The following is a 15468-nucleotide window of genomic DNA, read 5'->3' on the forward strand; positions in this document are numbered from 1 at the left end:
CCAGCCCAACACATTCAGACAAGTCAGAGAACAAAGTTCTTTTTTTTTTATGAAGATTTGACACAAACAAGAAATATGGAAGAAAAACAGAAGAGCAACATGAGTGTAAATTAAAAAAAGACGTTACCTTCAGGTGCAACAATTTCCTCAAACACAGGAGATGGTTTAGCCATTTCAACCAGAGGAGATGGTTTCTTCTCCACTGGTGCAACTTGAGCTACAAGAATGCCAATTTGATTAATAAATCACTGGCAAAGATACGACGAATAACTCAAACAGGCAAAAATCAAGATTTTAGTCCAAAAATCAACAGACACAAATCAAAAAACCTGGACAACAAATGTAAGAAAATACCTGCAGGAAGCTTAGCCTTTTCTGCATCAGGCTTTGGTTTCACTTGAGATGGTTTCTTTTCTTCAGGAGGAGAAACTTAGGGGTACAAAATACCAATGGTCACAACCAAGAAGACAGAAGATATGAGAGAGAGAGAGACAACACATTTAAACACAGAGAGGACAAATTCAACATGTAAGAATGAAGAAAAGTTCAGACAGAAAGAAAACAGAAAAACGATAACAATCACAGACCTGCAGGGGGAGCAGCAGGAGCTGGAGGCTCTGACACTGGAGTAGGTGGTTTCTTCTCCACTGGAGGAGACATTTCAAAATACAAGATGCCAAGATCACAATTAAGACAACATAGAGAAGACGAGAAGAAGAAGAACACAAACAGATAGAACACAGCTACCTGCGGGGGGCGACACTTTCTCTGTAGGAGCAGTAAAGCGAGGTGAAGGCTCCTTCAACTGCTCTGGAGGAGACACTTTCACAAAACAAGATGCCAAGGTCAAGGTCAACAAATGATGGACAAACAGGACAGACGACATGATTGACTGTGGAAACATCAGCAAAGAAACACTACCTGCAGGGGGCGACACTTTCTCTGCAAGAGGAGCTGGAGCAGCCGGAGCAGCCGGAGCAGGAGCTGAAGGTTTCAGTGTAGGCACAGATGGTTTCTTCTCCTCTAACGGAGACACTTTGGGAAACAAGATGCCAAAATGATGATCAAGAAGAAAATGAGGTGGCACAACAAAAACAAACAACAGATGGACAAGATGTTTGTGAAGATTTCTCCTTCATCAAGATCATAGTTCTCTTAAAGTAATTTAATCAGGAGCAACTGGACTTCAAGAATTCAATTAAGATTAAAAGGCTTTTGGAGATGAGTAAAAGACAAACTACCTGCAGGGTGCGCTACTTTCTCTGCAGGAGTAGCAGGAGCAGCATGAGCTGAAGGTTTTGGTGTAGGTACAGAGGGTTTTTTCTCTTCTGGACGAGACTCTTTGGGAGAACAAGATGTCAAGATGATCAAGAAGACAAGAGGGTGAGACAACGGGAAGAAAAACCAGACAAACAAACAAACAATGGACAAAAAGAAAAGACAACATGACTGACTATGGAAACGTCAGCAAAGACAAACTACCTGCAGGGGGAGACACTTTCTGTGCATGAGGAGCAGGAGCTGAAGGTTTTGGTGTAGGTACAGATGGTTTCTTCTCCTCCTGAGACACTTTAGGAAAACAACATGCCAAGGTCAAAATCAAGACTTTAGGAATTAGAGACAAACAAAACCATCTTAACATGGACAAATAGAAAAGACAACATGGCTGACTGTGGAAACATCAGCAAAGACAAACTACCTGCAGGGGGAGCTACTTTCTGTGCAGGAGCAGCAGGAGCAGCAGGAGCAGCAGGAGCTGAAGGTTTTGGTGTAGGTACAGAGGGTTTCTTCTCCTCTGGACGAGACACTTTTGGAGAACAAGATGCCAAGATCATAATCAAGAAGACAAGAGGGTGAGACAACGGGAAGAAAAACAAACAAACAACAATAGACAAAAAGAAAAGAAAACTTGACTGGCTGTGGAAATGTCAGCAAAGACTAACAAACTACCTGCTGGGGGAGACACTTTCTCTGCAGGAGCAGCAAGAGCTGAAGGTTTTGGTGTAGGTACAGATGGTTTCTCCTCTGGACGAGACACTTTGGGAAAACAAGATGCCAAGATCATGATCAAGAAGACAAGAGGGTGAGACAACGGGAAGAAAAACAAACAATCGATGGAAGACATGGCTGACTGTGGAAACGTCAGCAAAGACAAACTACCTGCAGGAGGAGACACTTTCTCAGCAGGAGCAGCAGGAGCTGCAGGAGTTGAAGGTTTTGGCTTAGGTACAGAGGGTTTCTTCTCCTCTGGATGAGACACTTTGGGAGAACAAGATGCCAAGATCATGATCAAGAAGACAAGAAGGTAAGACAACGGGAAGAAAAACAAACAAACAATGGAAGACAACATGGCTGACTGTGCAAACGTCAGCAAAGACTAACTACCTGCAGGGGGAGCTACTTTCTCTGCAGGAGCTGCAGGAGCTGCAGGAGCAGTAGGAGCAGCAGGAGCAACAGGAGCAGCAGGAGCTGCAGGAGCAGAAGGTTTTGGCGCAGGCAGAGATGGTTTCTTCTCCTCTGGATGAGACACTTTTAGAAAACAAGATGCCAAGATCACCAACAAGACTTCAAAGTGGTTTTTGAACCACAAGAATGACACAAACCAACACATTTGTGTGAGAGGAAAAACAAACTCTCAATGAAAGATGTTAAGAGTGAGGTTCAAAAACAAGTTTCAGCGAAGTGAAGATTAGTGTAAGATGTTTAGGATCTTTGTTGTTATTGTTCAGAAGACACAAAAGAACAGTAAGATGACGTGATGGAGATCATGAACCTGCATGGCTCAAGTACAAAAGAATACCTTTGTTAAGAGCTTGTCGTTGTGTCTCTTCACATCTGTTCGTTGGTCTCTTGTTATCTTCTTGTCTGTCCAAATCACCTTTAGTTTGTTCTTGTGAAGCAGCAGTGAGTTTCCACAGGAGAAGAGTCTCCTCTTCACAGTGTAGATGTTTTGTCTGAATGTGTTTGGTTAAGGAAACTTCTTCATGGCTCAATTTCTTGGACAGTGGAGGCTGAACTGTAACTAGAGGTGACACTCTATCTTTATCAGATTGTGGCAAAACTAAAGACATGGATCTGCCACTCAGAACATCTTTAGGTACTGTAGACATCTTCGATGCAGCTTCTTCTCCAGTCTCTTCATGACAAACCACAAATGGTTCAGAAACATTTTTCTGTTCCCTGATGTTATTCACTGGACTTATTTTCTTGTAAACATCTCGTTTGGATCCAGAATCAGAAGGTGAAACTTCTGTCTTTGTCTTTGTGGCATCTGTTTTTAATGGTCTCTTTAGAGGTGGAGAGACAACCCTCAAACACTTCACAGCTTCTTCGTCATGTTCTGTGTGTGTTGGTTGGGTATCTTCACTGTACCAGGGAGAAATCTCTTGATCTTCCTTTAGGAGATGTTTTATTTCATGTTTTAAGAAGGTTTCTTTTCTCAGGACAGATGTGTCACAAGTGTCATGTGTCTTCACTTCTTGTCTTTGTCCATCTTCTGCTGCAAGAGACGTCTGTCGGTCTTTAGTTGTTAGTGTTTGATGATGATCGGTCTCAAGGACAACTGGGTCATCTTTAAGATTTCACCCAAGAATGAAGATATGCACCATTGAGCAGTGGCAAGAGACAAAAACAAGACAAAACAAAAACCATCAACACACAAGAACAACACAGCGTTCTACACTAACCGTAACTGCACTACTAACTGTAGTCTGCACTAATGTTTTTTGTGGTTTCTTCGTGGATTCAACACAGAACAACACATGATGACAAAAGTCCTCGATGACTCAGTTTAAGGTATAACAGAATAATAGACAGTGTGTTAAAGATCAAGATTAGCGAGGATTAGTTATTAAGATGTTCAAACTTGGTGTTTCCATCTATATCTACCTTGTTGCTGTTGCTTTGAAGCCTGAACTTGTTTTGGTGGTTCTTCTGTCTTCCTTGGTTTTTCTGAAACCTTCATCCGTACCTCTGGGATCGTTTTTTCAGCTTCACGAACCTTCTTTGTTTCTACCTGAACTATCTTTGGTTCTTCTGGAATCTTTATTGGTGTTTCTGGAACCTTCTTTGTTTCTTCTGGAGCCTTCTTTATTTCCTCCACAAATGTTTCTGCTTCTTCTGGAACTTTTTTCTTTGTTTCTGGAACCTTCTTCGGCACTCGGGTAACCTTCTTTGTTTCGTCTTGAACCTCTGGTTCTTTTGGTTTTGGTTCCGGGATGTAGGTTGGTGGTTCAGGTTTATCTGGGGTCAGACGTGGTTTTCTGGACATGTCGGGTGTCTTTGTTTCTAAGACAACTTAGAAGAACATTTATTTATAAGATGGTTTTTTATCACATTTGATAGAAAAACCTTCAAGTTAAAGTCACACTCTGACGAGTGCTAAGATCCTCCACATTATTAACAGCAGCTCATTAAGCAACACGAAAACAGCAGAGAAGTTCTCTGCAGTACCTTCAGATGGAACAGCAGGAGCAGGAGGTGGTGCAGGTCCTTCTGGTTTGGTCACATCTTGGGCTTAAGAGAACATTAAATATTTAAGCTATAGGTGCTGAAAGACACTAAAGTGGAACCAGAGATCGCACTCGTAGCGAATGAAATCACAGTTTTACTGTTGTTACCTGTGGCAGGAACACGTTCCTGTGATGGAGGAGGAACCTTGGTGGTCTTTGGCAGAATGACAGGTTCTTCAGACTTTGACGGTTGTGGTGCTTTAAAGAAACATTTACATGTGTTTAATGATGTGGTTGCATCACACTCTGACGAGTGCTTCGAACAAAAAGAACACAATGAAGTGGTCTTTGTCTGAGACCACGTTAAAAATTCAGATGAAGAGGTTAGCATGTTCCACACAGACAGGTTCCACACAGACAGGTTCAAACTCAACAGAAACCTGATGGTTTTCTAGTGGAAAATCCAAAGTTTTGTCCACTTTACCTCTGGGTCTAGAAGCGTCCTCAGGCTTCAGTTCAACCTCTTTGAGTCCAGGAGCAGCAGGTTTTGGTTCTGGCTCTGCTGTTTTGGGTGGATGAGGTTCAGCAGGGACCTGTCTGCGAACCACTTCAGGTTCTGGTTCAGTGTAACACCGTTCTTCAAGGTCAACAGAAAAATATGACTGAGAGTTTACACAGAGTCACACCAGCTTCAAGAGTTTAGGGAACAAACAAACAAACAAACAGACAGACAGACAATGCTCTGTTTGCATTGAAGCAAGAAAAACACAGTGACGTGAAGAAACACTGAAGAATGAAAATAATATTCTTTGAGATTTCAGAATAAAATTCAATCTCAGCAAAACATTTACAATTATTGATCGGATTTTCAATCCAAAGCTTTTTTTCCATTTAAAAAATATAGTTTTTAATAAATGTGAAGAAAAACATTATTTTTGTAAGTTTCAAATAAATATGTAAGAGTGTGAGAAAGAAAAGAACAAAGAACTCTATGATAATAGATTACCTTCAGGGGGTGGAGCTTCTTCTTCCCTCTGGCGTGCAGCGTCAGTGACATCAGGCTGCAGCTTCTTCACTACAGCTTCTTTAAAACATTTCAGTCCAGAAGAGTAAAAATCTAACATCAAGATGTTTTTAAATTTTCAATCTTTAAAAAAAAAAAGTGACTGAAGAAGTCATCAAAATGACGATAAAGAGACACAAGTGTTGATACCTGGAGCCGGACGTCGAGCTGCAGCCTCGGCACATTTCTCTTCCTCACGCCTTAAAATTTCAGCAGCTTAAAGGATCGAGAGAGTTCATGTTAAAAGCAACATCTACAGAGAACTTCTACTGAACTTCATCTACTGAACTTCATCCACAGAACTTCATCTACTGAACTTCATCTACAGAGAACTTCTACTGAACTTCTTCTACTGAACTTCATCTACAGAACTTCATCTACTGAACTTCATCTACTCAGATTCATTGACTGAGCAACAAGCGAGCAAGGATTAATGAGAGTGAAAGAGTCAGCGCGAACGGACAAACAGGAAACACAAACATGAAATTAGAGGACGGAAAAAAGCAAATTTCTACCAGCATGAAACATTTTGGCAAACGTTCGGCATGAGCGTTCCTCGTAAATGTTCTGCTCGAACATTTCTCGTAAACGTTCTGCTCGAACGTTCCTCGTTCTGCATGAACGTTCTTTCGGAAAACATTCTGCTTGTATGTTCATCGTGAAACACAACACAGGAAACACAAACAGGAAACACAAACATGAAATTAGACTGAAAAAAGCAAATTTCTACCAGCTTCAAACATTTTGGCAAGCGTTCGGCATGAATGTTCCTTGTAAACGTTTGGCATGAACGTTCCTCGTAAACGTTTGGCATGAACGTTCCTCGTAAACGTTTGGCATGAACGTTCCTCGTAAACGTTCCGCTCGAACGTTCCTCGTAAACATTCTGCTCTAACGTTCCTCGTGAACGTTTTGCTCGAATGTTCCTCGTGAAAATTTAGCTTGAACGTTCCTGGTAAACGTTCTGCTCAAACGTTCCTGGTAAACATTCTGCATGAACGTTCCTTCGGAAAACATTCTGCTCGAATGTCCCTCAGAAAACATTCTGCTCGAATGTTCCTCGGGAAACATTCTGCTTGAACGTTCCTTGTGAATGATGTGCTTGAACGTTCTGCTCAAACGTTCCTCGTAAACGTTGTGCTTGAAGGTTCACTCGTGGGTGAAAAGTATTAGGAATGTTAATTGGTGCAGCGCTGTGAGAACAAAGTGTTTGTACCTTCAGAAACTTCTTCTGTGATCCTGAACTCTTTCCTCTCTATGATTTCTTCTTCTACATGTTTTTTCTCTTCTGCTAAAGAAGAAAAGTGAACTTAGAGAAATTTAAAACCACCACAAAGCCGAGAGGACGCCACCCCCTGGTGAAAAAATTAACATACAAATACACAGAGACAGACAGTCAGACAGGACAATGTCCATACCTGTGGACGAATATTGTACCGACACCTTCTTTTCCTGAACCGCCACACGCTCAAACGCTAAAGAGCAAATCAGCTGTCAGAGATCTGCGTCCACATGTGTCATCAGTGCACAGAGGAGGATTCTGGGTATTCTGGGATTATACTGAATAAATGTTTTATGTTGGGAAATAAGAGATTATAAAATAAAACAGACTTTAATCAGATATTGATGTCAAAGTTTAGTTGAATTCAAATTTATCTCTAATTTATTTTATAATCTTTGATTTCAGATATTTCATTTTTTTTGTAAAAATAATCTCAAACTGAATCCTCTTCCGTACTTTTAAAATAAATAATCTGATTACAGTCAAAATGTAGGATATTAGAAAATTATTGTATTATTTGTTTAAACAAACAATAATAATGTATGTTTAAACAAACACAAACATACATTATTATTGATACAGATTATTGAGATTATTAGAGATTAATATTCTCATTTTTATTATTGTTACAGATTGATGAGATTATTACAGTCCATTATTAAAGTTCAGAGGAATCTTGAGGAAAAAAGGACGTTTATGAATGAATGAATGAGCCAATCATGAGACGCCGAGCAGGTGAAGTTGACTCTGGTCTACAGAGACTCACCTCTGTAAACGACTGCAGACTGACTTTCTGGAGCGTCTGTAACGTCTGAAGGTTTGAACCAAAAACACAAATTGAACCTCAGACTTAAATATTCCGTGAGAACATTTAATCATAAATATTCTAGAATAATCGTGACCTTTGTGCGACAGGTGAAGCTCGGCAGAACTACGAGCTTCTCCCATTGGCTCCAGGCGAGCGATCACGGAGTAAACGCCTGATGGGGGCGGAGACAAGATTGAAGGAGGAGTTTAATGTTGTGTTCAGGTGTAAAACAGCTTCATCCAATCAGAGCAAAGAGAAACAGCAGCTGTTCAAACCTTCGTCCGCTGACGTCACGTCACTGATGGTCATAAAATGGCGACGGCCCTCGGCCCTGAACTTAAACTTTGGACTCTCTGGAAGTTCCCAAGAGCCTTTGTACCATGTGACAGAGGCGCTGTCAAAGGACAGCTCACACTGGAAGGTGGCGCTGTGGAGTTCACTCACCTCGATGCTTTTGATGCTTTTAGTGAACTGAATGTTTTCGGCTAAAAGCAGATAATCTGAGTTAACGTCTGACAACTAGATTATTGATTCTTAGTTGACTGAGTTGATGTTTCTTATATTTTCAGAAAGTAAAAAACACAAAACATGAACAAAACACAGAAGACAAGGTCCCGGTCTGAAGGTCAAAGAGGTCAGTGTATGCCACCTGCTGGTAGGAAATGAGGAGATGGGACAAAAGGACACAAAGACACAAAGACTCACCTGAGACACTGAGTTTGGCATTGGAGATGTGAGGACCACACACCACACGATAGTTGCCCTGATCTTTGACCTGGCAGTTGTTGATCCTCAGATAATGGCGCTCGCCGTCACTGCTGATGTCATACTTGTCACTGTTGTCCAGTTTCTGTGTCCCCTTGTACCAGGTCAGAGAGATCTCTGGGTAGTTGATCCGGATCTGGCACTCAAAGGTGGCAGTCTGGTTCTCAGCCGTGGTCTGGTCTGTGATGTCCTCCATGACAGAGACAGGCTGAGTGGAGTCAGTTACACAGTTTGAATGCACAGCTGTAGTTTAAACAAACATCAATGATTTATATGATTCTGCTCTTGTTTATAATTGAATGACCTTTTTCATTCATCAGTCTTTTATTCTCACAAACAGAAAATCTATCATTTGTCGGATGTTTCCACTTCTTTCACGTGGAGGTGGATTGGGTTTGAGGGTCAAAGGTGAAAATCACTGTCACTAATTGTGTGTGTGCAAATCCAATTATAGATCACAATATCATCTACATAGAGTCAAACACAATAGTCACAGAAACGACATGGTTGTGTATTTAACCTGGTTAACCTGGTTAACTCTACATCAGGTGGTACCTCAGTGGTGACACGTCCTTCCAGCTGCTGTATCAGTCGGGCCATGTCCTCCTCTTCAACCCGACCTCCATGTTCCACCTCCTGCAGAAGTTTGTTACATTTATTGATTGATTGGTTTCTTGTGAATGAAATCCACTCCCAGCTTCACTTTTGAAAGTTTTGTTGTGACTGAATTTATTACTTAAGTTCCTTTGGTGCAATAAATCTCCATGATTTAATTTGACACAGTACATTCAGGACATTCGGTTTCTCCTCACCACAACTCCCGTCTCCATCTCCTTCTCCCTCTTCAGGAACTCGATGGCCTGCAGGATCGCACGGTAGTCGTGGATTCCGTGATCCTGAAGGATTTTCTCGTACTCTTTGGGCTCACGACCTCTGAGCAGCTCCACAATATTGACCTCCTGCTCTTTCTTGGGGCTTTTCTGCTTTGAAGGTGTTCTGGATCAAACATCACACAGTTTGTTAGAAACAAAGACTTTAGTTTAAGAAAACCAGTTTCTGGCTACAAAACTCTTACTTCTTCAGCCTCGTCCTCAAATCTCCAATTTCTTCAACTGCCTCCTTTTTGGAAACTTCCATCTCAGCGCCACACTCGATCTCCCCATGTTTATTGGTAGCAACACATCTGTAGTTACCAGCGTCGGACTTGGTCACCTCTCTGATCTCCAGTTTAGCGTCCTGCCCCTTGTGCACAATGGAAATACGACCTCCGGCTGTGATCTGCCTCCATTTGCCCTTCATCCACTTCACGCTTGGGATTGGGTCACCGCAGATTTTAGCGATGAAGGTTGCCGTTCCCTCTGTGAACAAAGACAAACATCTGTGCTACATCTCTGCTCTGCTTTTATGATCAATAATCACGAAATCAGAAAAGTCTACACTTACTCTCTGTGACGGAAACATTTTTTGGTTCCTCGATGAAGAATAAATTGTCAAGTTTTTTGACTGGTGCAGCTGCGGGGACAGCAGGAGCAGGGGCGGGGAAAGCAGCAACAGGGGCGGGGACAGCAGCAGCAGGGGTGAGGACAGCAGCAGCAGGGGCGGCTCCTTTGTCTGAGAAGAAATTCAGAAGGTGAGAGAACAAGACAACCAAACAAAATGAAGCAGCATCACAGAGCTGGCCAGAGTGCATGTGGTACCTTGAACAGTGACTTTAGACTTGCAGAAGTCACTGCCACTCGCGTTGCTCGCCTTGCACAGATAATCTCCTGCATCAGACTTGGAAGCGGCGCTGATCTCAAGACAAGCCGTCCCTCCAACAAATGTGATCCTGGTATTTGCACTGGACTTCAGTTCCCTCCGGTCCTTCATCCACTGGATGTTCAGTGGAGCAGAACCACTGACGTGACATTTGAGACTCAGCTTCTCCCCCTCACTCACAGTCAGTGGCTCCAGAAGGGTGTCGAATTTGGGAGGTTGTCCGGTTTCTGGAGAAATGAAGAGCAAGTTTCTGTTTGACTGAACTTTGAGCTGCTGTGAAATCCAGAAGCCACAGTAAGAACCAGCATCTGAGATCTTTGTGTTTCATGAGTCCACGTCTGGACATCACCACACACCACAGATACTGACTAAAGTTTAAGATTTGATTGATTCTGTTAATCAATACCAATATTTATTAATATTGTTATTTCAGTGCTGTTTCTTCAGATCATAAAGTTAAGGTGATACTAATAGCAGCGACACATCTAACATAACAAGGGTTAGCTTTTTCAGTTTGGATATAAAAGTGCCCATCATGTGTTCGTCCACCATGAGGACAAAAGGCAGGACAACATCTGCCAGCTCTGTCATTATTAGAGAAAGTTACACTAAATTTATCACAAATATCAACAGCAGCATTATTTGTATAGAAACACTGCAGACCACCCAGGAACCAGAACTAAGGACTGGTTCAAGTACTGTTGACAGAAGTTATTTGATGGACAGAACCAAACATCTTCAGTGAACAAATATTGATTTTTCGTCAGTTTCGGATAAATATTTGGAAAGTGTCACAGAAACAGCGATGGCCTCATACCTGAGATGGAGAGGGAAACCCGACATGAAGCTTTGCCAGCTTCGTTGGATGCCTCACAGGTGTACGCGCCTCTGTCAGAGCCAGTGGAGTCTCTGATGCAGAGTACAGCAACATTGTTCTTAAGGCTGATGTCGTACTTGTCAGAGGCGTGAATTTCCACGTTGTCCTTGTACCAGGTGATGCTCAACGGCTGCGAGCCAGACACCCGACCCTCCATCTTCACCATCTTACCCACGGACTCCGTCATGGACTCTGATGGCTTCTTAGTGAAGTTTGGAGCAACTTTGCGTTCTGTTTGTGGGGAGAAAGGAAGAAAATCAGATCATGTTGCGACACAGTGACTGTGGTTCGAATTCGGACACCAATCATCCACTGGGCCACTGGGCCAACACCAGAGTCACAGAGACAAAACAGCACCTGAGACAGCAACAAGACCTGCAACGCAACAGCAAACAGATACAGGGACAAGCTACAAATAAAAGATCTGATTCACCAAAGTTACATGGATCACATGTTCATAAAACCAATGCCTCTAATGATCTCAAAAACACAACCGACAACACGATCCAGGGCGACAGTTAGACGAGGTTACCATGGTGATGACAGCAACACAAGCGAAATGGCATGTTAGTGTGTTACCTATTTTAACATGAGCGTGACAGACGTCGCTTCCTCCTGCATTGGAAATTTCACACGTGTATTTTCCCGCCGCAGCCTCTCTGTCACTGTTGAGGACATCCAGAGCGCAGGAGGACTCGCTGGTCTTGACGTTGTACTGGTACGACGCCCAAATGAGCTTATCGTCTTTCTTCCAAGTGACGTTGACTCGCTGACTGCCCGTGTACGAGCATTCCAGCTTCAGCGGTTTGCCCACTTCATGGCAGACGTCCTCCAGTTTCTTGACAAATCGTACAGGTTCTGAGAGAAGTAACGTTGACATGAGTCAAAGCAGAAACACTGAAGACGAGGAGACGGCGCTGTGTCCCGGTGAGTCTGTCCAATATTTCATGCACAAAACAAACGGTTGCGCAAGTCCACAATCTTTATCCTGACGTGCAGGTTCAGAGCGTCACTGACGGTGGAAAGTCAACGTGAGTGCTTTTATCGGTTACTCGTGATGACATTAAAAAAGTGCTGTTTGCTCACGAGTGTGTGCTTTTATGTTCCAGGTCATGCTCACTCTCTCTGGAGTACGTGAACCTGAATGTGAAACTCGTGTCCATCCAGCTCTTTGACAAAGCCTGGCTGTTCTGAGAAAGTAAACGCCGTCTCATGCTAGCAGGCAGGGCTTAGAGCTCATGCAGTCATCTCGTCTTCAACAATTAATATATGAATTGAAAGCATGTGGCGTTTGTGAAGTTACCTAGGCTGACACGAGCGTGGCAGACGTCACTTCCAACTTTGTTGGAAATTTCGCAAGTGTACGTTCCAGCTGCGTCGGGTCTGTCGCTATTCAGGATGTCCAGAGAGCAGGTGGAATCAGTGGTTCTAACGTTATACTGATAAGACGCCCAAATCAGCTTGTTGTCTTTCTTCCATGTGACATAGACCTGTTGGCTCCCGGCGTACGTGCAGACTAGTTTCAGTGGCTGACCGACTATGAAAGTTGTGTTGTCCAGCTTCTTGATAAAGTGCACAGGTTCTGAGGGAAGCAATGCTGATGTTAGAAATGTCAACATGTTTAGTCGCCATGCACTGCTAAGCTTCTATGTTGATGAGAAATTATAAGGAAGCACAGTAAACTGAGGATGAATCACTGAAACCTGATCTAAAGTCACTCCTAAAATCCTGAAACACAACTCGTCTGTTTTGTTATTGTACAAAAATATACGTATAGAAAACAAGCATCACCTTTCACTGTCACGTCACAGCTGGTGGCAGCAGAACCGACCCGGTTCTCGGCCTTGCAGACGTACTCGCCATGATTGAGCTTGGTGGTTGTGAGAAGATGCAAAGATGCGACGCCATCTGCAAACTCCATGGAGCAAATGTCAGACCTGCGCAATTTTCCGTCAGCTTTGAACCAAGCTGTGGAAATGTCAGGAGTTCCAGCTATGCGACATTTCAGCGTAAGAGGGTCGCCTGCCGTTAGCTCCACTGGCTCCATGTGTTCAACAAAGTACGGTCGTTCTAAAGTGAAAGATGTGATTATGATGATTAATGTGACGACAGATGAGTTTCAGAGGAAAACAAACGGCCTTGAATGAAACAACTGAAGTTTTATTTTACCTAGAATGGACACTTGAGCGTCACATTTGTCGCTTCCAAATCCATTGTTGACTTCGCAAGAATATCTACCTGCCGCATCCAAACTGTCAGAGTTAAGAACCTCCAGGATACAGGAGGAGTCAGTGGTGATCACATTGTATTGATACGAAGTCCAGACGACTTGACCGTCCTTCCTCCAGGACACATTGACGATGGGGCTTCCACTGAACGTGACCTCCAGCCTCAGTGGCTTTCCCTTCTCACAGGAAACATCCCGAAGCTTCTTCACAAAGCGGGCAGGTTCTGAGAGAGGCAATCCCATCGTCAGTTACACTCATTTCATTTTCAGAGCTCACACAGGGTTAAAAAAAGACAAACCTTTGACAAACAGGTAAACTTCGCAGCTTTCCTTCCCTGCATCATTAATGATCTGGCAGGTGTACTCTCCTGCCTGCGCTGGTTCAACTCCAAGAAGAACCAATGTGGCTACATTGTTCTTCAAGCTGATCTCATAGCGTCGTCCATGCTGCACTTCTTTGGCTCCTCTGAACCATTTCACCCTCAGGGGGGAGCTGCCTCTCACTTTGGCTAAGAAAGACACATTGTTGCCTGGCAATGTTTCCTCCGCTTTGGGTTTGTCCACAAAAGACGGAGGTTCTGGTTCAAATAAAAAAAGATGAATTGTTGGATGATCATTTTAGTTTCTGTTGGATCGCGTGCTGACAAGGAGAGAACTTTTTTCACACCTACTGACCTGTGACTTTCATGGATGCACTGGTTTCACTGGCTCCTGCAGCATTCACAGCTTTACAGGTGTATTTACCTGAATCTGACATTGTTATAGTCAGAAGTTTCAGTTTGCAGCTGTTATCAGAACAGCTGATGTCATAGTTTGGTCCACTTTGGATCTCCTGGCCGTCGTGGAACCAGGAAGTAGTTAAAGGTGCTGAGCCAGTAACCTTACACTCCATCTCACCAGGCTTACCCGCAACCAGGTGAGCGTCTCTTAGCTTCCTTATGAAACTCGGAGGTATCAACTTATCTATCGTCAAAAAACAAACGTGACATGTTAGAGAGCATTCCTGAGCTCAGAGCTGATTTAAAGAATCGAGATATCATAAGAAAATAATCAAATGAGGTTTGCACTTTAACTACCAACCTGAGACAACGAGCTGAGTTACACATGTGGCTGCACCAACATGGTTTGAAACCTCAAATTTATATTCTCCAGCATCGGGTTTGTCAGCAGAGCGAAGCTTCAGGGTGGCGACCTTCTTTGTCAAGGACATCTGGCACTTGGCACCAACAGAGATCTCTTTGTTGTCCTTAAACCACTTACATTTCAGTTCTGGAGAACCAGAAACTCTGACTTCTAGAGTCACATTTTCTCCTGACATCACACTCAAAGAGTCTGGGCTATCCACAACTGCAGCGGGTTCTAGAAAGTGAGGGGGAGATATTATGCGAAATGAAGCCTAACACCATCACAAGGGCAAAGAAATGACGTCTGGATGTTACAAACCTAGAACTGTGACTTGGGAGACAGACTCCGCGACACCAGAGTCGTTCTTGAGCTGGCAGATGTATTTACCACCTGTGGTGGAGTCGACCTGAGGAACAACCAGGGTGACCACGTCGTTATCAAACGTGATCCTCCTGTTGTCGCCATCTCTGAGAATGTGATCTTTGTCCTGAACCCAGGACACAGTCAGTGGCTCGGAGCCTTTTACTGTTGCTGTGAGTATGAGCTGCTCGCCAACTCTCACTGACTGGTCAACCAGCTTCTGGACAAATGCTGGTTGTTCTGAGTGAAGACAGACAGATGGAAGGTGAAAAGACTGCACTAAGACTGGGCTGCTAAGAAACAGGCTCGGGTTCTGCACTAACCTTTAATAGTGACGGTGGTTTGGCAAGAATTTCTTCCAACATGGTTTGAGACCCAGCATTCATACTGGCCGGCGTCGTCCTGCTCCAGTCTCAGGATGTGCAGTGTAGCAGAGTTGCCTTCACTGACCATCTTATATTTTCTGCTCTCCTTTAAGGGGCTTTTGTTTTTGTACCAGCTGATCTTTAGAGGTGGAGTTCCATACATCTCACAGTGAAGGCTGCCATCTTTGCCTGTGACGCCCTCCACTGGGCTCGGAGTTTTAGTAAAAGACGGAGACTCTGGAAAATACAGTGAAATTCATTAACTGGACATGAAACACGTCCTTGCTGCTGCAGGCAAACAGGGAATCAGTCCTGACTGAAGGTCATGCTGAGGTTCAGTCCATGCTCGAGGATCCAATGAAGGAACGATGGGAAAAAAACAAAGAT

General features: G+C 43.4%; 1 protein-coding gene across 1 annotated transcript in view; it reads right to left on the bottom strand.

Moving 5' to 3' along the window:
• LOC122786910 (titin-like) overlaps positions 1 to 15468 on the bottom strand; it is a 147582-nt gene that overhangs the window by 97688 nt on the left and 34426 nt on the right. The window contains exons 52-85 of the mRNA XM_044053443.1: positions 15040 to 15318; positions 14675 to 14956; positions 14312 to 14590; positions 13907 to 14194; positions 13531 to 13809; positions 13174 to 13455; positions 12796 to 13074; positions 12308 to 12586; positions 11584 to 11862; positions 10945 to 11235; positions 10067 to 10354; positions 9813 to 9980; positions 9445 to 9727; positions 9182 to 9365; positions 8925 to 9005; positions 8310 to 8577; positions 6731 to 6805; positions 5665 to 5730; positions 5458 to 5535; positions 4936 to 5088; positions 4620 to 4709; positions 4453 to 4515; positions 3889 to 4296; positions 2386 to 2529; positions 2161 to 2259; positions 1951 to 2037; positions 1700 to 1807; positions 1483 to 1569; positions 1242 to 1340; positions 922 to 1035; positions 748 to 822; positions 588 to 647; positions 355 to 429; positions 128 to 217 (exon numbers count right to left, since the gene is read on the bottom strand). Coding sequence (XP_043909378.1) covers positions 128 to 217; positions 355 to 429; positions 588 to 647; positions 748 to 822; positions 922 to 1035; positions 1242 to 1340; positions 1483 to 1569; positions 1700 to 1807; positions 1951 to 2037; positions 2161 to 2259; positions 2386 to 2529; positions 3889 to 4296; positions 4453 to 4515; positions 4620 to 4709; positions 4936 to 5088; positions 5458 to 5535; positions 5665 to 5730; positions 6731 to 6805; positions 8310 to 8577; positions 8925 to 9005; positions 9182 to 9365; positions 9445 to 9727; positions 9813 to 9980; positions 10067 to 10354; positions 10945 to 11235; positions 11584 to 11862; positions 12308 to 12586; positions 12796 to 13074; positions 13174 to 13455; positions 13531 to 13809; positions 13907 to 14194; positions 14312 to 14590; positions 14675 to 14956; positions 15040 to 15318 — 6060 coding nt within the window. The remainder of the gene's footprint in view (positions 1 to 127; positions 218 to 354; positions 430 to 587; positions 648 to 747; positions 823 to 921; positions 1036 to 1241; positions 1341 to 1482; positions 1570 to 1699; positions 1808 to 1950; positions 2038 to 2160; positions 2260 to 2385; positions 2530 to 3888; positions 4297 to 4452; positions 4516 to 4619; positions 4710 to 4935; positions 5089 to 5457; positions 5536 to 5664; positions 5731 to 6730; positions 6806 to 8309; positions 8578 to 8924; positions 9006 to 9181; positions 9366 to 9444; positions 9728 to 9812; positions 9981 to 10066; positions 10355 to 10944; positions 11236 to 11583; positions 11863 to 12307; positions 12587 to 12795; positions 13075 to 13173; positions 13456 to 13530; positions 13810 to 13906; positions 14195 to 14311; positions 14591 to 14674; positions 14957 to 15039; positions 15319 to 15468) is intronic.

The sequence above is a fragment of the Solea senegalensis genome, linkage group LG2 (assembly GCF_019176455.1).
Source record: "Solea senegalensis isolate Sse05_10M linkage group LG2, IFAPA_SoseM_1, whole genome shotgun sequence".
NCBI classification, from domain to species: Eukaryota; Metazoa; Chordata; class Actinopteri; order Pleuronectiformes; family Soleidae; genus Solea; species Solea senegalensis.